The 22732-nt window shown below is 42.9% G+C and overlaps 1 protein-coding gene across 3 annotated transcripts in view; it reads left to right on the top strand.

Annotated features, from left to right (window-relative positions):
* The window catches only part of GABRA2 (gamma-aminobutyric acid type A receptor subunit alpha2), a 98075-nt gene extending 75952 nt beyond the window's left edge, over window positions 1-22123 (top strand). For all 3 annotated transcript variants that reach the window (XM_077301883.1, XM_077301882.1, XM_077301884.1), the window contains exons 9-10: window positions 4260-4462; window positions 9428-22123. In XM_077301883.1, the coding sequence (XP_077157998.1) occupies window positions 4260-4462; window positions 9428-9736 (512 nt within the window). In that variant the 3' untranslated portion in view covers window positions 9737-22123. The remainder of the gene's footprint in view (window positions 1-4259; window positions 4463-9427) is intronic.
* Window positions 22124-22732: the final 609 nt, after the last annotated feature.

Here is a 22732-nt window from a genome sequence, read left to right as displayed (position 1 = left end):
CTTTCAGCCCTGGCCCCAGTCTGGTGGAATGAGCTCCCAGAATATCTCCAGGCCCATCAGGAGCTGTCACACTTCCAAAGGGCTTGTAAAACAGAGCTCTTCCATAGGCATTTGGTTGGAGCCAATGATTTACAGAACAACTTTGAACTGCCCTGTTCACACAAAAGCCCCAAAGAATACTCCTCCCTGGAATAGATGGGATAACAGGTATACAATATATCTGCAAGTAAGCTTATACTTGCACTCTCTGAATCCTATGCACTTTATAATTTTAAATTGTTTTAACCACTTTAATTATTAATGTTTTAATATAATTTATGTGCTGTAAACCGCCCTGATCCAGTATCCAGGAAGGGCAGGTATATAAATCCAAATGAATGAATGAATGAATGAGTTTGTTTTATGAAAATTATTTTGATTTTCCTTGAAACAGTTTGGCTACTACACTTGAGCAGATTCCTATGTGAAACCCCGCTTTAGAAAATGTTGCCCAAATTATTTTTGCTTGATTTCCTTAAATATTTTGTGTGGGAGAAACTTCTAGGTTTCTCTTTGTACTCTGGGTAGATTACCGTGGCAGTTCTTGTGACAACAGATATCTCAGTGCACATGCAAGAGGAAGTCCAGGCTGCTTCCCCGGGGTTGGCAAGTGGGTCAGAAATGGGTCCCAACAGCATTACTAGGAGAACAGTCATACACGGTATATTCAGACATGTAAGGAAACTCTATGGAATCAGACCAGGGCCTAATGTGAACTGCTCTGTGCAAATTTTCATACTAATCCCCTACATTATGCACATGAATAAATTCACTCTTTATGTTAGAGCACGTCCAGTGTCAGATTTAAAAAAATGTTCTAGGTGACAGAATATGTCTCCTCTCAGAGCTGTTGTCTTTCCCTGTTTCATGCTGCTCACGTAATGCACTTAATCAGTAGGTTACATTTAAGAACTTGGAGCGGTGAAGCAGTTTTAATAATCAAGCTCTCCAGCTCCTTTCATTTATGGCATTTGTTTGATGTGACTGACCTAAAGTGTCTGTGGTGTGTTATGACTGAATGATTTGTTGTCTTTGTTTTGCTTCCAATTATCCTGTGCACAAAGTTGCAGTGTTGCTAATTGGATGAATTTTGACTATAGTCTTCCTAGAATATGCATTTGAAACACATTTGAATCTTTAGGGACTAGGCATGGAGCTGGCACAAAATTTGCTCAGTTCAGGATTCCAGTCTGATTTTATTTTTTCTAAGGTGCAGACACCATTTGGACATTCTTCGTGAATATAGAAAGATCATTGAAAACAGAATTTCCCATCCACACAGGCATGGCTGACAAGGGCCTATCTAGACTAGATCCCAACACCCAGCAATTGGATCAGCACAAATCCAGAAATTACAACATTTCAGTCTAGGGCAGCCTTCCTCAACTTTTTTACCATTGAGAAACCCCTGAAACATTCTTCAGGCTTCGAAAAACTCCAGAAGTGGTGTGATGGTACAGAATATGGTTTGGAAGTAGAGCTGTGCACATACTGAGGACCCCTCCCCTTCCCACCCCCTCCGGGACCATCACCCAATAAATGATTCACAAATTAAAAAAAATATATTAAAAAAATGTATTAAAAATAATTAACTCCCATCCATTCAGAAAGCCCTTCCAAGGCTGTCAACAAACCCCAAGGTTTTCACAGAGCCCTGGTTGAGAAGCCTGTTCTAGGGAATCATAGAATCATAGAATTGGAAGGGACCTCATGGGTCATCTAGTCCAACCCATGAATGGCTGTGAACATGGATGCAATCAATTCCACCCAATACCCGTAACCTGATAAACAACAACAGCAGGCCTGCAGGATTTGGCCTGCCACGTAAACTGTGAAGGATGGATAATAGAATACAAACAGTCTTTAGCAGTTATGCAGACTTGTTGTTTAAACAGGGCAAAATACCAGGACCTGAAGGCAATCGTGCACACGCTGCCAGACAGTTTTCTATTTGTCACAGGAATGTGAGTGTTATGTTTTCCAAGATGATGTGACAGAGCCCTTTGAACTCTCCCCAGCTGTGACTGATTGGATTAAAAATTTAAATATTAGTATTTAGGTAAAGGTAAAGGTATCCCCTGTGCAAGCACCGGGTCACGTCTGACCCTTGGGGTGACGCTCTCTAGCGTTTTCATGGCAGACTCAATACGGGGTGGTTTGCCAGTGCCTTCCCCAGTCATTACCGTTTACCCCCCAGCAAGCTGGGTACTCATTTTACCGACCTCGGAAGGATGGAAGGCTGAGTCAACCTTGAGCCGGCTGCTGGGATTGAACTCCCAGCCTCATGGGCAGACAGCTTCAGACAGCATTTCTGCTGCCTTAGTATTTAGGAGGATGGCCCAATTGGTCAGAATATCAACTTGGTTATATATTTTATATTGTAACTAGCTTTAAAGCCCGTTCCTAAGAACAGGCCTTGAAAGGGCCCCCTCCCCTGGCCCCTGGCCAGGCAGATTAAGGTGGCCTTGGGTGGCAGCTTGCAGCCAGATCAAGTGGGGCAGGAGGGGCTGGGCAGCTTGTGGTCACACGTCTGTATTTTTCCATCACTGTTGCAATTGATCACACTTCCTCTCTCAGTCCCTCCTAGTAGAAAGTGCCAGGACTGGTTGTTTGAAGATTTGTAATGAGATGTTATCAGTATGCTGATAACACTCACATCTATTTCTTCTTTTGAAAGCCAGCATAATGTAGTGTTTGAGAGCAGCAGAATGTAATCCCCACTCCTCCTCATGCAAGAGAATGATTCCTTACTCCTCCCCATGCAACCAGCTGGGTGACCGTGGGTCAGTCACAGTTCCCTTAGAGCTCTATCAGCCCCACCTATGGATCAGTCACAGTTCCCTCAGAGCTCTATCTGCCCCACCTACCCCACAGGGTGCCCGTGGGACAGTCACAGTTCCCTCAGAGCTCTATCAGCCCCACCTACCCCACAGGGTGCCCGTGGGACAGTCACAGTTCCCTCAGAGCTCTATCAGCCCTACCTACCTCTGATGTCTGATGTAGGGACAGGAAGGGAAGGCAAGTGTAAGAACCAACTCTTTCCCTTCTCTTTCTTCTTCTCCTTCTTTTCAGCTGAGTTGAGTGAGACAATGGATACCTATAATGGCCACAGCTTACTTGCAGGTTTCTTTTCATATCTAAAACTTGGATCTAAGATGTTTTATCTTTTGATAGTCCCTGTTAGCGAAATGTCCAACAACTTCGACTTCAGTCTATGCCAAACTAGCTACCTCCCACTGAGTTTCCTACAGGCTCAGTGACTCTCATTCAGCTAAAACTCACTCCATTCCAGCTTGAGGCCAGGTGAACTTCCCTCAGGCCAAGGACTACCTGTATATTAGCTCCCACTGAGTGAAGCGCCCTACAGGGGGTATAAGGAGGCAAGCAATCCTTCAGATAAGTGGGCCCCTGACCGCAGATGGCCTTATTGGTGATAACCTAGCCCATAGCTCCAAACTAGCTGTGCCAGAGGGCACAAATGTTAAGCAGTGTGGGGAAGAGCACTGCCCCCTGCAAAACCCCTACAGTCACCCTCTGCTCCCAGTTCCAGAGTAAGGAACACCGCCTCAAAGTGGCTTACAATTGCCTTTCCTTTCCTCTCCCCACAACAGACACCCTGTGAGGGAGGTGAGGCTGACAGAGCCCTGATATCACTGCTGGGTCAGAACAGCCCTATCAGTGCTGAGGCGAGCCCAAGGTCACCCAGCTGGCTGCATGAGGAGGAGCAGGAAAAAAGCAGCTTTCTAATCTATCACATCACAGCCTACTTTTGGAAGTTGCTTGGGCTTCTAGGACGCTCCCATACAAACTCATACTCTGCATGTACACTCCAGAGAATCGAAAATGAAATTGACCAAGGCTTTCAACAGCTAAAAATGGGTGGTTGTTTTTTTTTTTAACCTTCTGGGAAAACACTTACTGCATTGGCTTGGAAAAATCCATAACATGAAATTAGGCCCCATAGATCAGGATCCGGTCTGTTGAAAAGCCCCCAAAGGCAGAAAGCTTGGTTTGATAACACTGATTACACTGGACTTCAGGAGCACCATTTGTGCCAGTCATGCACAGTTGACAGCCCAGCTCGTCAAATGACATTATTCTAGGCAAGTCATTTGTAATCATGCTGTGAGCTCCCTGTGATCAGCACCCCTTTTCTCAGACTTCCTGAATTAACCCTGGCCCATGTTTTTTCTCCCCTTCTTCCATATTTCCCCATGCAGGAGTAACTACTGTATTGACAATGACAACTCTGAGCATCAGTGCTCGGAATTCCCTGCCCAAAGTAGCCTATGCTACAGCCATGGACTGGTTCATCGCTGTTTGTTACGCATTCGTGTTTTCTGCCTTGATAGAGTTTGCCACCGTAAATTACTTCACGAAAAGAGGATGGGCCTGGGATGGGAAAAGCGTGGTCAACGATAAGGTGAGTGATAATGAGACATCTTTAAAGTGCCTCCCAGTTCTAAGAAATCAATTTGGCGACATCTCCTTTTGATAGCTTCTGTTGCCGAAAAATAATTGAAGTCTTAAACCAATATAAAGACGGAGTAGATTAAAGCCCAGAGCAGATGGGAAGAGAAGTTGACAGTTTGGACACACATTTCAGCAGGAATTAAATTGTACATGTGGCATCCTTCTCCATCGGTCTCTTCCTGAAGAAACAAATATTGTTCCAGGGCTTTCCACAAAGCCCAGGTATACCCATTAAATGTCTAAAATAATCTTAGGCAGCTTTTGTGAAGCATTCTTCACAGCAGTTCTTTATGTGAAAATGAATGGACTCAAAGCTGTTTCCCAATGAAGATTCATTCATCGGGCTTAATGGAGTCCAGTGTCTCACGCCAAACTCCCCCATTATGCTGGCTTAGATAGCTTAAGATATCATAAAATCCCAGACCTGATTTTGGTATCCAGGGCATGTGTCAGGCTGCTAGGTGAATAGTAAGAGAAATCACCTTACTCGTTCCTTATGAAGGACTGCAAAGCTGTCATGAATCTCACTTCAGAGCCTAGCTCTGGAACGTTCCTTTTGGAATGTTCCATTTGAAATGAATGTTTTCACTGGAAGAACACAAACTAGTTCATTTTGGGTAGATGGAGGATTATATAACCTGCCACAAACTGGATTCGGAAGTGGTAGGAAATAAATATAATAATAATAATAATAATAATAATAATAATAATAATAATAATAATAATAATAATAATAATAATAATAATAATAATAATAATAATAATAATAATAATAATAATATGGCTATGGTAAAATTTTTATTCTTTTCTTCCTCCAAAGACTTAGGGCCATGGACATGGAATGATCCCGTTTCCCTCGCAACGAGACCATGGCTAGCAGCTGGCCCAGATAGCTTCACGGTTCTGAAGAAAAACCAATCTTTCAATCTTGTTTTTACTTTAGATTATCAGTGCAAACATTGTCCCAGAAAAGGCATTTGCCCCTGTATGAGAAGGGGAGGAGGAGGAAAGCGTTTACTAAGAAGGCGAGGCTGGGAATTTGATCCCAGCAGCCGGCTCAAAGTTGACTCAGCCTTCCATCCTTCCGAGGTTGGTAAAATGAGTACCCAGCTTGCTTGCTGGGGGGTAAACGGTAATGACTGGGGAAAGCACTGGCAAACCACCCCGTATTGAGTCTGCCATGAAAATGCTAGAGGGCGTCACCCCAAGGGTCAGACATGACCCAGTGCTTGCATATGGGATACCTGTACCTTTACCTTTTTACAAATATAATTAACAAATCTTACTTACAAAGAGCCAGCATGTAGAAGTTGTAAGCCACTTTTGGTCCCAACTGAGGAAAAGCAGGATATAAGTATCTACATACATTTTTAAAAAAATTCTGTTGTCTTGATTTATTAGGAACACCTTTTCAGTTGATTTTTAATAATTTGCAATGGAGTCCTCACTACAGTTTCCTAGCAGTAGGCTCCATTGAACAAGCCTGATTAGGATTCTGAGTAGACCTGCTTGAGATGAAAGTAGCATACTAAATGTTACCAGTTTAATGGTTCTCCCTCAGCACCAAGAAATATAGTCAGGAGAATCACATGGCATGAATCTTACTGCACACTTCACATTTTGTGGTTGAAAGTTAACTCCCCCCTTCTACAAACAAAGAAAAGCAGGAAATCAAAAACCAGTCTTGGTGAGAACTCTTGCCTAAGGTGCTTGGTCTATAACTTGGGATCACATATTTGGTTTTTTCACTTCAAACGTTTGATCTTATGGTTGTATGAATGGAAGTGTCTCATAGGGTCAGAACTTTCTTCCCTTCCTCAAAGCAGCCCTCTGGGTATTTATTTGGAATATTGATGTGCTACCTAGAGGTGGATCACAAATAAATGGTACAGTAGTATCAGGAAACATCAGCACATGGAAGCAAGTCATGCACAAGGGGTAGGAGGCTGAAGTGAGTAGGAGGAGAACCTGAGTGCAACCATCCTTTGCCATTCTTGCACTTATGGAAATTTCATCATCTCAGCTAAAGCTCCATGGGCACAAGAACAAGGTGGGACAGTTTCTCCCAGTTCCCTCTCTGCAGACCGTGCAACCTGCCCTCAGCAGCTTTTTGTCCATGGGAACCTACAACCACTGGCAGTGCTTTGTAGAGAGTAAATGCTGAAATCTGCTGGCAAACAGACAACTAGGATTACTACTTTACTCTTAGTATGGTGCTGTTGCTTCTCTTCATGATCTTACGGTTTGCTCCAAATAACCTTTTTTTTGCATGAGGTGCAAGAAGTATTGTTAATATTTGCACATAAAGTACATACTATTAATATTTGACTTAAATGAGGAAGCTTTACATGGATAGACACCTACCTGGAAAAAGAAATAATGAGACCTCTGGGGCCAAAGGTGTACATTTTGAAGCATTTTGCATCAACCTGCTGCTTCAGTTTTTTCCCCTGCTTAAGGGATATGGGGCTCTTTTGAAAAGCTCAATAAATCCTTTCACATACAGAAGAGACTCTGAAGCCCAAAGTGGCCTAGCAGAGATCTTGAAGTTATGGTTTATGGACAAGGCTATCAAAGAGAGGGGAAAATCATTGAAGGTTGTATTTTTTTTATACAATCACCCTAAAGGCATGCAAAGCTGTGATACTGCAGGAAATGGTTTACGGTAACTTTGCTCTGGAAAGCAGTCCTGTTCAATAAGAAATGCCAGGGGCAAATTCATCCCTGTCGACTGCTCCTCAGTTGCTAATTGCAGTTGCCTGCAGAAGACTGTTACCAAATGATCAGATGGGTGAACTTGTCAATGGAGACCTATGTAAATGGTCTATGGGGTCCAACAGTGACCTGATTGTCCATAATAAAATCAGAGTCCATCAGCATCTTTAAGACCAACAAAGATTTATTGAAGGCATGAGCTTTCGAGTGCAAGCACTCTTCCTCACACTAAGAATTCCCTGGCTATGCATAGCAACCCTGGTATTCCCATTCCAATATTAGCCAGGGTCTATCTTGCTTAGCTTCTGAGATGTGATGAGAGCATACTAGCCTCAGAATGTCCATAGGCTGACTTCTTAATCGGGCATCCGCAGGCAGCTTTGCCTCCCGGGTTTGCCATGTTACATTTTGATCACCTCAACCAAATAAAGACTTTCCACAGTATCACTGAACTTCATTAGGATGTGATGGTGCTAGGGGCAATATTGCCAATTCATGATCGTTATGCCGCTACCATTCCCTCTTATTGGGGATGGTTGCTTCATCAGGATCAAACTATTAAATACTTTTTCAATAAATTATTATTACTCAAGAGTAGCAGGGGAAATGTGCAAGTTTCAGCTCCATCTTCTTCTGCTCCAGTGCCATGTCCTCCATCACTGCTCCTCCATTCCTGCATTTTGAAATCATCATGTGAGACGCCCAACCCCAATCTTGTAAGCAGTGTGATGATGTAAGGCTGGTGAAGAAAGGATGACATACACCCGACTCCAGTTATCAATCTACAGCCAATCATATTTGCCTGTGTCACTGTAGGAGAAATTAGTCTGAGGGCAAATGAAGATAAAACAAGTCCCAAAACACCCATTTTTTGCAAGGATTTCTGGAACCAGAGGACAGCAGTCTCCAATTACTTTTGTTTAGATTTATTTTATGCATTTATTTTATATAAAAGATTTGTATCCGATGTTTCAGCCTAATCAGGGCAGCCAAGGCAGCAAACTAAGAACAGAGTGGTATAGCGAATGCACAGCCAGTCTGTAAAGGGAGGAAGGCTGGTTGCATGCCGGCAGGTTATGCAGGTTTGTGTATGTTCAGACCAGACCTGCTAGACAGACAGACATGGAGCATTCTAGCCTCAGAATTCACCTTCGAGTTATGTGAGTACATGTATTAAAATCTGAACTGTCCCGATCTCAAGTGCTTGGTTAGTGTATGGAACATGTATCATTCTCACTTCACTGGAGTCAGCAGCTAGAGGTCCCTTGACTGGTTCTCTCTCCTTCTCTGTCTCTTCTCCATACCACAGCACAAGAGTAATATCTGCGAGATTTGTTAAGAAGATGAATCAGATATACTATTCCCCCCATTTCAAGATGCTGCTGAATTCTAATATTTTGCCAGAGCTCTCTCAGCCTCACCTCCCTCACAGGGTATCTGTTGTGGGGAGAGGAAGGACACGCAATTGTAAGCCACTTTGAGGCTCCTTTGGGTAGTGAAAAGCAGGACACAAAAAAACAGCTGTTCTTCTTCCCCCCTCCACTGTGATCAAACAGGTTTTGCAGCTCGATGGAGTACTACAAAACCTTGCAAGCAGAGACGATCACAGATTCAGTTTTCCCACGGATCTTCACTGCTGATGGTTGCAGTTTTCCTTCATTCCAGAAAAAGGTGTGTTCACTTGATGCAAGAAGCTCCATTGCTAGCTTCTTGCATCAGGAGAAGCTGCCCTGCAGTGAAAAAAGGTAGGTGACATCTCAGGGGAACACAGCCAGGGTCCCTCCCGTGTCTTTCTACTATACCTCTCTGAACTCTCTGAAAAATGATCCTTTTCCCCCATTTGTCAAATCACCTTATTGACACCTTTTGTGCTTTTGGACTATGCCATTCAGACTGTTTCTGCACTAGAGGATTCACACCAGGCGCTAGCTGGAGTTTAAGCTGCAGCAGGTTGTACCACTTCTTTCTGCTCCCATACCAGTGGGAGGGGGGGAGCATTTGGCCCAGGGTACCTCATCCATCCCAGGTTTGTGCTCCCGCATGGGAGCCATGGCAGTGAAGTTCCCAGTGCAGAAACAGTCTTGTTGAACCAATACTTCGGTGCAGCAATCCTAATCCATCACACATGCCTTATTTGTTAAAGATCCGCTGACACGTGCATGAAGCCTATTCCCTTTAACTGCCTGCTGTCTTTTAACAGAAAAAAGAAAAAGCCTCCGTCATTAAGAAAAACAATGCCTATGCAGTGGCGGTGGCCAATTACGCACCAAATATCACCAAGGACTCGGTTCTCCCGACCATCTCCAAAAGCGCTACCGCTTCGGAGCCCAACAAAGCCAAGCCAGAAGCCAAGCCACAGGAAGCAAAGAAAACCTTCAACAGCGTCAGTAAAATCGACAGGATGTCAAGAATAGTCTTTCCAGTTTTATTCGGTACTTTCAACTTAGTGTACTGGGCTACGTATCTCAACAGGGAGCCTGTCTTACACGGGTTTGCTCCGGCGCAATAAGACCTTCCTTTCCTGCCGCGGGTGTATAGCGTCATTATAACCAGATTTGTTTTCCTTTGTATAGCACGACTAATAACTGCTAATCAGTGAACCAACATGTACAGAATGTATATAGGTACCATGTCCGTGTATCTCCCAAGCGAGGTATGCAGAGTTTATTCCTAGGGTCTGTACACAGATAGCACCCATGGCCAATCTAGCCTGCTCTCCTGTCCATGTGAGTTCTCCTCCGAAAGTGGGATTCGAATATGCTGAATTATATCCATACAACCATATATGGTCCTACATGACTATTTAATAACACTATTTTTTTAATTTAAAGTTTAAGATATTTTTCTATATAAAAAACAAAATGACTGATTCTACTTTAATGCAAAGAAGCTATCATTTAAAAGAGAGGGATTTTTTTAAATGAAATAATCTTAATAATTTCTTACGGTAGCAGTGCCCATGTAAATATTATAGATGTGTGGTGAACTCAAGTATTCTCTTATCCGCAATCTGTATGAATGCTTGTTACGTTTCAAAGCTTTTGGAGCATCAGGGTTAGCTTTCCCCCCCTTACTTTTGAGTTGAGCTTTGCTGATCAGGGGCGTGGCTGGTGCTTGAGGGTGTTTCTGCCTGTGCAAGAAAACAGATGTCAGCATTAGGCCATTGGCCAATGCAGCAGAGCGGACACCTGGGCCCATTCTGCACACATAGGATAATGCACTTTCAATGTGTTTTGGCAGCTGGATTTTCCTGTGCGGAACAGGAAAATCTACTTCTAAAGTACATTAAAAGTACATTATAGGCCCTGGTTGCTCTACCAGGAGCCTTCTTCTTTTGGGCCATTGTGCAAGGGTCATACAGAAGGACTAGCACAATGTTGGGTGAATGGGAAATGAAGGAAATTGGGCACCGTCTGAATGAAATCTGCCAAACTGCAGTGACAATCAGCACTGTCTATATAAAATAGCTGTGTTGCACCAAAGTAGAAAACATACAAACACAACCACCTTCTATGTATAGTGGTTAAGAGCGGTGGCTTCCAATCTGGCGAGCTGGGTTTGATTCCCTGCTCCTACACATGCAGCCAGTTGAGTTTGATTTCCCAGTCCTCCACATGCAGTCAGCTGAGTGACCCTGGGCGAGTCACAGCCCTGATAGTGCTGTTCTCACAGAGCAGTCCTGCCAGAGCTCTCTCAGCCCCACTTACCTCACAAGGTATCTGTTGTGGGGAGAGGAAGGGAAGGCAATTGTAAGCTGCTTTGAGACTCCTTCATGGAGTGAAAAGCAGGGTATGAAAACCAATTCTTCTTCTAATCTGGAGAACTGGGTTTGATTCCTCTCTCCTCCACATACAACCAATTGGTTGACCTTGGTCTACTCATGGTTCTCTTAGAACTTTCTCAGCCCTACCTACCTCACAGGGTGTCTGTTGTGGGGCGAGGAAGGGGAAGGCAATTTTAAGCCACTTTGAGACTCCTTCGAGTAGCAAAAAATGGGGTATGAGAAGCAGCACTTCTTCTTCTTGATACTGATTCTCTCCAAACTTCCATCTCCCCCCCCCCAACTCCAACTTTCTTTTGCCTGATTTATTTTGGATTATGCAACCCTTGTTCAAGGGAAATAAGTACAAATCCTTTGAAGAGAAGCTGTGTTGAGTAAGAGTTATGTCCCTATATCTCATTGACTTTGTGTTTTCCATTAACAGTATAGTACAAAGCCTCCCAGGGGGCATTGGAAGGGCTGTTTGCTCAGATTGGTGCCAGCAGACCATGGTGTTTGTCTGTGAAGCAGGCAGAGCCCTCAACATAGGAAGTTTTATTTTCATGGCAATGGCATAAAATCAGAAGGATGTTCTTCCAACATCCCTTTGGGATCCGGAGTATAAATAGTGGAGTCGATGTTTTAATTGATTGATACACAGTAAGAAAACCCTCCACTTCGAGTATTATAAATTTTGAATTTTTCAAGTGAGCGGTCTCGGGACTGGCTTATGCATGCATGCACATCTGTATACTGTTTGCTGGATGACTTACAGGGGGAATGTAGAAACGGATTCATGGAAAAGTATTGCTCTTTTAAGAGGAGGGGAGAACTAGTCATTCTGTGCTGTTATACCTGTGAAGGGTCATTCATACCTAGAGGCCACTCAGACCAGTTCACTAGAGGTGATGAAGGAAGTGTAACTTTCAGATCCAGGATGCTTTGTATTAAATATTAGGTACAGGCGTATCCATGTTTCACGAATGCCTCATGTGGACATTTTGCTCCTTGGAATCCTCTAGAGCAGGGATAGTCCAATGCTGGCAGGGGCTCATGGGAATTGTAGTTCATGGACATCTGGAGGGCCACAGTTTGACCACCCCTGCTCTAGAGAGCAGCATTGCAGACGGTTGGATGATGTGGCTGCAGACTAATCTCAAAACAAATGGTGCCATTCATAAGACAATTCTCAATATACAATCCTTTTGAACAAGGAAGTGGTCAGAACAAAAGTTCAAATATTATTCAGAGTTCGGTATACTGGAAATATAAGAATTCCCAATCCACATTTTCCAGTTTACAGTGTCAGAGAAATCTGCCTTAAATTTAAAGAAAAGGCTTCCTTTGTGCCATTTATATGTCCCTAGAAACGTCTGAAACAGTGTTTTGTGATTTCACTTTCATGAGGTGCTTCCTCATGCCTTTAATTATTACTGCTGCTTCTGTAAATTGCAATTTTACATTTTGCCGGCATAAATTTACAACAACTTTATATATTAGAAATGATTTTGCTAAGAGGTGAAGGTTATTTTTTAAGAAACAAAGCTTCAGTACATCATCGGTACTTAAAAACAAATGGGAACAAAAACAGAGCTGCTATTTGAAGTTTTTTGTATGACATTTAATACTGATTGATTAACTGTCTCTCCTAGAACCTTTGCAGATGTTCCTTATGCCCCCAAAGGCCCTGTAAATCATATCACCAACATTGTATACTGTATCTAGATTTTAATAATGCACTTGGCCAATCAAAAGTATTTTGATTCACATACATATTAGCAGTTATTAGTTGACCTTTTTAAGAACACCAGGTACACCTTGACAATGGTGTCTTTCTAGTAGAAAACGATGTAGTCATATAGTGTCCTTTATTGCAGTTTTGTACAGTACTTGAGTATAGTGCATTAACTAGGTATTGCAAAAGTTTAACTACACTGTATAAATATTTCTAAAACCAATTTTAAAATTAAGACGTGGAAACAAAACGCCATGCACAACAATCAAAACTATATATATTTTTTTCATTTGCAGTTTTAATTTTCTCTGTATTTTCTTCGTTTTTGTCCAGCGTGGTGGTCTGGTTTTTTGCTTTGCATGAGAAATATTGACAGCAAGGTCACAAATGATTCGTTAGGCAACAGCTCTTCTGATATTAAATCCAATACGGTATTTCCTATAATTGGAAAAGATTGAAAGGATTTGAACCATTACTTACCCACCCCCCTCCCACCTTGGTGTATTCCTTTAACCCCCTTGAATGAATCCCATGCATTTTCATCGAGGATAGCTGAAAAATGAGCACTTTATTTAAAACATGGATATAGAAAACCCTTATTTTCATACCTATTTATATATAAATGTAGATTCTGTGTAATACAGAACTGTGTGCAATAGTGTGATGAAGTTATATAAGGATGGAGGGTGAGCAATAAAAAGAGAATTTCATTCTATATAGATAAACATATAAAATGTTTTTTTAAATTTAAAACTTACCCTTTAATGCTATATTGTCCAGGTACAAATAAATATATAAATATGTACATTTGTAAAGCATTTGTAAATACAGATAATGTAAAAAGTTTTCTTCAGTATTATCTCCCCTTTTTGGCAAAGGGCTCCAACCAAAACAATTTTTACAGAGGGCCTATCTTACAGACATTGTCTTGTCCTTTTTAAGTGTTACATTCTCAACCTGGCATTAATAGGAACGTCAGCCTCCAGGCAAAGTCTGGAGATTTTCTGGAATTAGAGCTGATCTCTAGAAGAACGAGATCAGTTCCCATGAATAACATGGATGCTTAGGAGGGTGAGCACCATGGTATTGTACCCCATTGAGGTCCCTGTCCTCTCCGGACTCCACCCCCAAATCTCTAGGAATTTCCCAACCTACAGCTGGCAACAGTACTTCACTATGACCCTACCGGTTGCCAGGAGGACTTGCCAACCCTAGATATTAGTCTTGTATGGAGGAGCACCCAGCTGCTCTTCAGAGACCATTTCCACACTGGGAACTTCACTGCCCCAGCTCCCATGTGGGAGTACAAATCTGGGGCAGTCGATGTGCACTGGGCCAAATGCTCCCCCGAACGGGAGCAAGAAAAAGCAGGCCAACGTTCCCTGACTCAAACTATAGCCTAGAGCCTGGCATGAATCCTCCAGTGTGGAAACGGTCTAAAGAAAACTGAATTAACTAGAGATGTACCACATTTGGGGAGTGAGACAATTTCTCCTTAGCTACCCACTTTAAGGCCCTCACACTTTCCCCAAGATATATCAGGTGGTTAGGGGGATGTGTACAAATAATATGATAATAGGGTAGTTCATAAAAGGCCTGAGTGTGAGAGACAAAGAGTGGGCTAAGAGATCCCCTGGGAATGTAACATTTAAATACTACTTGTTCTCATAAATTTCCATGAGAGTTGACAGCTCTAAGCATTACAAAATATTAAACAACAAGGACTGCGTTTCACTTTGTCAGATTTGGATCCAGCCAACCAGCAGCAGAAAACCCTGTCAGAAGAGGGAAAGGAGGCCCTTTGAATCCTTTCTCCCTCCTCACAGTGGTTTGTCTGTGCAGCTCTTGTTGCTCAAGAATCAGGGGTCTAATGAGACTGCTGAGGGAAGAAGATCATGGGAAAAATCTGCCCCCATAGGTGCCTTCCACAGGGTTGGCTGAATCTAAGTCTTAAGGGTTTCCTCAGAATTTTTATGTGATCCAGGCAGACAGTTGGTAACGGTTCTCCTTGAAGCAGCATAAATCAGAATTTTGTTTCTAGAAATGATTGTGGGAGATGAGGTGTCCTAAAAAACTATATTTGGTCATGTAATATAGGGCACATGATCTTACGGACACTGCCCCCTTAATGAAGATGTAACTTGTACATTCACATTTCTGCTTTTCCTTGGGATCAATGTAGCATCATAATGTAATGCCTGCATGTGAGTAGCTCTTTTTCTGTAATTGCTCCTTGCACAAAGAACCTGATACTGGTCCAACCTTCGGAGCAAAGCCAAAGTCATTACTTAAAAATCACCACATATTACACCTAGGCTTTTTTGACTCTGGGATGGCAATCTGATGCTTTGATATCTAGTAATTGCACTGTTTGATCACAGGGAACTTCATCAACACAGACAGAACAGGCTGCCCATGTGCAGCACATGTACTTGCATCACAAATATTGTACAGTTTACATGTACAATAGTAAATCCCTCTATCAGTATATTCATGGTGAAAGGATACATCCTATCTTTTCTTATACCCTTTCCATTCCCGATTAAACAAATAGTGTGGTGATTGTTTTTGGAAAAAGCATACCTCAAAGGAAAATACTTGCCTCAAAACTATATATTAATATCCTGACCTAAAAGACACAGGGAGCTGCTACAGGATAAGACTGGCTTTACCTCCCACACAATAAAGGTAAAGGTATCCCCTGTGCAAGCACCGAGTCATGTCTGACCCTTGAGGTGACGCCCTCCAGCGTTTTCTTGGCAGACTCAATACGGGGTGGTTTGCCATAGCTATGTCCTAAATCAGCCTTTCTCAATTTTTTTGACTGTTGAGAAAACCCCTGAAATTTCTTCAGGCTTCAAGAAACCCCAGAAGTGGTGCGATTGTGCAGAATACGGTTCGGAAGCACAGTTGTTTACACGCCCGCTTGGGGCTCCTCCCTCTCCCCGGAGATTTATCACTGGTCATTTGAGGGGGGGGGGGGGTTGACATGACCAAATAAGGTCATAGTACCCAGTAAATGTGTTAACAAATTTATTAAAAAATATATAAAAATTAACTCCTACCTATTTGGGAAGCCCTTCTAGGGCCCTCAAGAAACCCTTGGAGAAAGCCTGCCCCCGGATGATATAAATTGTAGAAATCTATCCTGGGCTGCTGGCTTCATCTTACTTTTCATCTTACTTTTCACAGCTTCATCTTACTTTTCACAGATGGTTGCACTGAGATTGCAGGCACTGGCAAAGAGCTTATTGTGGGTGCAGAATATATATTTATGCTAAATACTAGTTTTGGGTGCTGTATGGATCTGGTCAAGCTGAATTCATGAGGGTCCTTAGCCACTTTGCTTTCCCAGGTCTTCTCCTTTGACACCCATTAGTATGCTCTAAGACCTGTAGACTGAAAATGGGAGAGGTCTAAGGCTGGTTTCTCTTCTGCTTTGGCATCCATGGAAGGCGGCCTTTGCATACAATCATATAGGATGTTTCTAGAGGCCACATAAAAGAGCCACTGATCCCTACCATACACATCACCAATCTGGAGGCCATTTCTGACCTTTTGTTTTCTTCTGCTCTATTTCTCGTGGGTAGCTCTTGCAGGCCCTGTCTTGCAGGCCCTGCAGAATTGAGACTGCTCCGACAGTGCCCTGGCCTCCAGAAGCTCATTCCACCAAGTGGGGCCAGGACAGCAAATGTCCTGGCCCTGGTTGAGGCCAGACATACTTCCTTGGGGCCAGGGACTACCATCTTCTTGAGCACAATGCTCTTCGGGGAACATAGACAGTCTTCATTGCATGTTTAAGATCACAACCCAAATTGCATACCAGATGTGGATCCTTGCTTCTGCTACTTCTGTCCACCCTTGCTGGAAATGGGCATGTGTGTGTGTGTGTGTGTGGGATCAGAGCATAAAGGTAGAAGGGAAAATGTGGGACTGTATAAAGGGCAAAATTTGGAAACTTTGGGAGAAATGGAGAGGAACTGAAAGCTAAGTGGACTTCTGAAAAATGGCCTGGGATGTTCAGCAGACTTTACATCATAGCAAAAAATGAACATTCTTATTTGTATATATGTGGAGTGAGTTTTTGTAACTATAATTATTTAGGGTGAGTATCTTTCTTTTCCTCATGTGATGTCTGGTGCAGATAATAATAATAGGAGATTTTTTTGCTGACAAAAATAGGAAGCTGTATCGCTTTCTCTGGTGGCTGAAAAGTGATCGTCCCCTGGTTGCCACAAATTTAGCACAAATCTGTTTTCCCTTAAACGTTTTCCTCTTTACCCGCTTCACATTTCCCCCAAACTGGGTACTTCACTGAAATTTTAGGAAAAGGCATTTTGAATTCCATTGGAACCTTGTTAGCTTCCTTCAGGGTTGTCGGAGATGTCCGGAGAGCACCAAAGCGCGAACATCACCCTCTTTAAAGTCACTCAGCAGACCTGTGATGCCTCTATGCACGTGACAAAGAATGGCACTTTCTGTGACAAAAGAATGGTGATCATAGGCACTTTATACCATTTGCTTGGAAGCACTATTGTTGTGTTTGTCAAGGAGAGCTTTGTATGGATTTTGTTGTTTCGTTGTATAGTGCAGCAGGTACTGAAAAGAGCCATGACTCAGTGTTAGAATACGTGGCTTTGAACGTGGGAAATCCCAGGTTCAGCACCCTGGTATCTCCAGTTCAAGGTTCTCAGGGAGTTTGGAGAATGTTGGGAAAGGACAGTATGAAGCTAGATAATCTGACCTGATGTAAGTCGGCATGAATTGCTTGTGCATAACAGCACGGAACACCGTTTCATTATATAGATGCAACTGAAATGGCAGTCAGTGCTAATTTTAATCTTTCTGTTCCTGATACAGAGTGGATGCCTGTTGCTTGGACCAGCTGTATGGCAGGAAAACAGTTGGCAGATATAGTTTCTGCTGCAAATACCACAGAAGTAACAACTAATTTAGAATCCCCCTGTTAAACAGTTAGACACTCTCAGGGCTTCTGTGTGGATTACAATTTTTTAAAGACATTCACCTAATATTTTAAGGGTACACCTAAAAATGTAAATAGGAGACATTTAGCAGTCCGATTGCAGTGCCTTGTTCAGTGTATGCTTGGTAGTTTCCAGGTTTGTCACTGCATAATGTGCAAACTGGCCTATCAGCAGAACACTGTCTGTAAAAGGACAACTCTGTATGAAACAATAGTTCAGAGTTGCATTCTTTAAAGCAGTGGTCCCCAACCTTTTTATCACTGGGGACCGGTCAATGCTTGACAATTTCACTGAGGCCCGGGGGGGGGGGTAGTCTTTTGCTGAGGGACGTTGCTGCCGCCTGAGCCCCTGCGCCACTTGCTTTCCCACCGGCACCCCTGACTTCCCACTGCCCACTGGGGGTTGCTGCCAGCAGCAGCTGCGCAGTGCCCTGCTGAGGGGGAGCCCCAGCCATGTCGGCCGCTGGAAAGCACCAAAGGTGAGCCGGTGGCAGAGTGGCAGGGCAGTCCCCGAGGCAGCAGCCAGGGAGGAGGACAAGGAGGAGCCGCAGCCCGGTACCGACTGATCCACGGGCCGGTCCCGGGGACCACTACTTTAAAGCACTGAAGATAGAAATACCTTATTGACATGATTCCAGATTGGGAGATTAAGGCATGTGGTTTCTTTGTTTAAAAAGGCCAAAGACTCTTTTAAAACCTGGGTTTGAATGCAAAATCACATATTTTACAACAGATCCCAAGAATATGAAGTGCTTTATAGTATGAGACTTTTTGAATGCATAAGTTAAGAAAAAGTTAAAATGAGAGGTCAGAAGTTTACTTAAGAATGTATTTGAGAGAAACTGCTAGTAACATAATAAAGGGAGCAAGTGGTTGATTTTTTTTTTTTTACGGAGATTTCTCTCAGAAGCCTTATACTAGCTGCAAAGCAAAACACATTTACTTCAGATTAATCCTGTTAAAATAAATGGGATTCCACCACTGTGGGTGAATTGTGGACATGGCCAACATGTCTACCATTGGGACACTATTAATTTGCAGTTAATAATATTCCTAGTTGCTTTAAGTATTGTCCCTCTGTCCCGTTTTTCCATGGATCTGGTTACTGAACCTAAAGCCTGAGAAAATGATTTTATATTAGGTTTTTTTAAGGAAAAAATATTCTAAGATGTTTACAGCTGTTTCTGTTGTTACCTGATGCTCAGTGATTTGGGTCAACAGAGCCAAGTGGGAAATTTTTGGAAATGGTGACTAGGTTGCAAATCAGACACTTTTGCGTTAGGCATTGACATATACGTATGAATGCTAAAACCATATTTGTTTTAAAAAAAACATATTGGATTTAAGTCTATCGGATCTTTCTAAGGAATTATGTACAGAACTCTGATACAATTTTTTGTTGATTTCACTAAACCCCAGAGCTGGTGCACACCTCTGAGAGTTACTTTGCACCTGCTCATTCGTAGAACTGCCCTTTAAAAGGTACACGAGCTCTCTGAAAGGTTCTTCTCCACAGCCCTGTACAGTTTACAGGTATGTGAATCTTCCCTCTGGAATCAGCATCCTTCCGGAAAAGATTCTCCCAGCGTACTCCTGTAATCTATAAAGGGCACTAGGAAAGAGCATTATTTTTGATATGACAGTTGTTGATGCGCAAATTCGGTTTGGAGAGCCACCTCCACAATGGCTAAGGTAGGCTTCACAAGTCATTGTGTGATGACGCAGTAAATGGATGACTACACATCCACAAAACACCCCAGGGGCACATCTTCCTTGCGATTATAACCACCATTTTAGGAATTAGATGTGCTAAGTGTCTTTAAAGCTTGGTATGGATTGCTATTTTAGAGTTTGGACAGTCCTATGCCTCGAGTTTGCATTACCAGCCCCTCAACCTGATGCCCTCACTATTGATGTTCACAACTGGTGGCACAATTGGTGTTTGCACTTGGATGCCGCTCCAGTGGGCTCTCTTGTACGAGCTTCATTTCTACTTCCTCCTCATACTCCTTTCATTCTCATTCTTAGTGACAGCAACGTGTATTAACTCCTTCTAGGTGATTTGTAGCCATTTGTGATTGACAGAAGCTGTTATTGTGCCATAATAAAACACAACATAGCAAGGAGCCTTTAAATGAGCATAACAGAGCTGATGCAATTTTCCCACTGGCTGCAGCCACGGCTTGTTCCATTTGTTTGCTTGACTGTTTGGATTCTTGACACAGACGGAGCCATTATATTTCCCAGTCGGGCCTTGATGGTATATGTTCTGTCTCTCTCTCTCTCTCTCTCTCTCTCTCTCTCTCTCTCTCTCTCTCTCTCTCTCTCTCTCTCTCCCTCCCTCCCTCTCTCTCTCTCCTTCTTATTTCATTGCAGCAGGTGCAAGTTTAGGGATATTAAGGGATTGCCACATATTTGGACATAATATATTTCTGAAAAATGCTTATGAACATGTGTTTTTCTTTTTTTAAAAAAATATGCAAGATGGGCTGTACCTTTGTCCTGGTGTGCAGACGTAAGAAATGTATCTATGCTTTTGACTGTAGAATTTGCTTATCATTCATGTGCAAATGCTAATTGCTCAGCGTTGCAGACCTTTGAAGCTTCCAGCTGGCTGCTGCTCCTGTAAAGAATGCAAGGGGCTCAAGGCTGCCCTCAGTTTTATTAATGATGTCAACAAAGATGTGCTTCCATGACCTACGCTGCCAAAAGGTCCTCTGGTGCATCTGGCTTCTTGTCCTCTGTTCCCCGCTTCAGTTCCCATTAAGGAATTGGCCAATGATTTCTTTTCATTCATTGCCTTGGGGCAATTATCTTTCAGATAATCACATTTGTTGCATTTACATATGCTGTTACAGGATATTAACTTTTAGCACTGTATGCAACAGTGATTTATTTTTCTCTCATCAGAACATGTATGTTGTGTGTGCACACATGCTGCATCAATAGTTGGAAGGGGGAAAGAACAACTTAATATATATATATATATAGGGTTATGTCCATCAAAACTTTCTGTGAATGGAAAGGGAGACCATTTCTACTGACTACCTCTTCTCACAACAGCCGTCTAACTCTTCCCTTGTTCTGTTCCTTGAGGCCTCTTGCCCCCCAGGAACAGCATTTGGGGGGCATCTCCCTTCCCCCCCACTGCAGACCTCTATACCACAGAAAGGAGGCATTTGAGCCCACAGCAGGTGGAGGGAGTCCTGTTCCCCTGGTGGAAATCCAAAGATTTCCCTGCAAGATCCAACCCCACAGTCACTTTACAGAAGCCAGTTGGATGGTGTTTGTGTTCAGCAGAGGGGACTGCACTGAATACTAATTCACTTTTTGTCTAAAACAAGGCAATGTTTGGTTTAAAGTAATGATTGCTGGGCATTGCTTGCATTGTCCAAGTCAGCCGTAATACACATTTTGACTGTTTAGTTGATCACCTGGCTTTGGAAACCTATGGGCCCTGATTCATAGAGCCATGTGCCCTGCTGGATGGAAGGGCCTTTCCCCACATACACATTAAGGAAATAGAGAACACTGTCAGATGTGGCATGGCTGCTCAATGGGTGGAGAAGGATTAGGGCCTGAACATGGGATGCTGATCTTGAATAAATGTCAGAATAGATTGCACCTTCCATTGCTCAGGGCATGCATGTTCAGAGTCAGTTCAGAATACATCCCTGGATTTTCTTTTTTTTGAGGGGGGGATAAAAAATGTTGGTTGGCTCTCTATTGCAGGGGTAGTCAAACTGTGGCCCTCCAGATGTCCATGGACTACAATTCCCATGAACCTTTGCCAGCGTTTGCTGGCAGGGGCTCATGGGAATTGCAGTCCATGGACATCTGGAGGGCTGCAGTGTGACTACCCCTGCTCTATTGGGAGTGTTGCATATCTCATGGGATTTCCCTTGCTGCATTACGATGACTGGAATTCGAAAAGGATTGACGTGAAACTAGAAGACAGAATGCATCATTGTTGTTGCTTATTGGCCAAATCGCAAGGAATACCAGGAGGTGAATTGTTGAGTTTTTGAAAGAGGATTAAACACTTGCACAATAAAATAGATAAATAAATCTGCATGATAAATGTAGTCTATGTAATTTTGAACATCAGTGTCATTAGAACGTCTGGGTGACAGTTCACTTTTTAGTGTTCCATAATTACAAAGCAAACAACAAAGAACAAACAAAAAGGGGGTTATAATATTTGTGACCTTGTTTTAGCGGGAGGGGAGGGGGAGTTCTTGCTTTCATGAAAGTGTAAAAAAAAAAAAAGAAATAACGTGACCAATGTTGGAATGTGTCACTTTGCTTGCTGTTAAAGAATATTTATTAAACCCCACACAAACTATTGCTTAACATTCTCTCTCTCTCTCTCTCTCTCTCTCTGTCTTTTGTACCAATTAAAAATGAAATATATGACATTTGATTTTTATTTTGTTTTGGCTTTGATGGCATCCTTGCTCATCGTCTCTGAGTGTCGTGTAAGTCAGACGGAATGAAACCCACTGAGATAGAAGGTGGTCCCATAATAAAAGCATCAGTGGGACAGAAAGACTGTTCTGGGTACTCTGAGGTCCCTTTGGTCTTGATATTCCTAGCTCTGATCCATTCTTTTTCAGTCTTTTGTCTGGGGAGGAGTCCCTGGAATGTTTCAAGGAGCCCTGGAACAGGGCGGGAAGTAATGTCAGCAGGCCATGCTTCCCTGCCATGCCCGAGAAGGACCAAGACAGGGGGGTAGAAAGGGGGCTGTTTGAGAGTAGGCATCCATACTCCGACCCCTTTCCCAGGCATGGTAACAATTGGAGACCACCAACTCAGGTAAATGGAAACAGCCAGTTCCCTGCTTTCATGGTTATGATGGCAATAACTTGCAGCCACTGAGGCAGGATACAGGGGAAAAACCGGGGAGCCCCTTGGGTTGGGAATCTAATCTAAACCAGAATCTTCTCCCTGGGTTCATTAATTGACTCATTTTGCTAAGGGAGCAAGTAGGCCAGTAGAGGTGGGACAGAGCATTGGTAAGAAAGTG

This window comes from Paroedura picta, chromosome 10 (assembly GCF_049243985.1).
Source record: "Paroedura picta isolate Pp20150507F chromosome 10, Ppicta_v3.0, whole genome shotgun sequence".
NCBI classification, from domain to species: domain Eukaryota; kingdom Metazoa; phylum Chordata; class Lepidosauria; order Squamata; family Gekkonidae; genus Paroedura; species Paroedura picta.
Note: the sequence above shows the minus strand (reverse complement) of the source record. Positions and strands in the feature narration are given on the sequence as shown.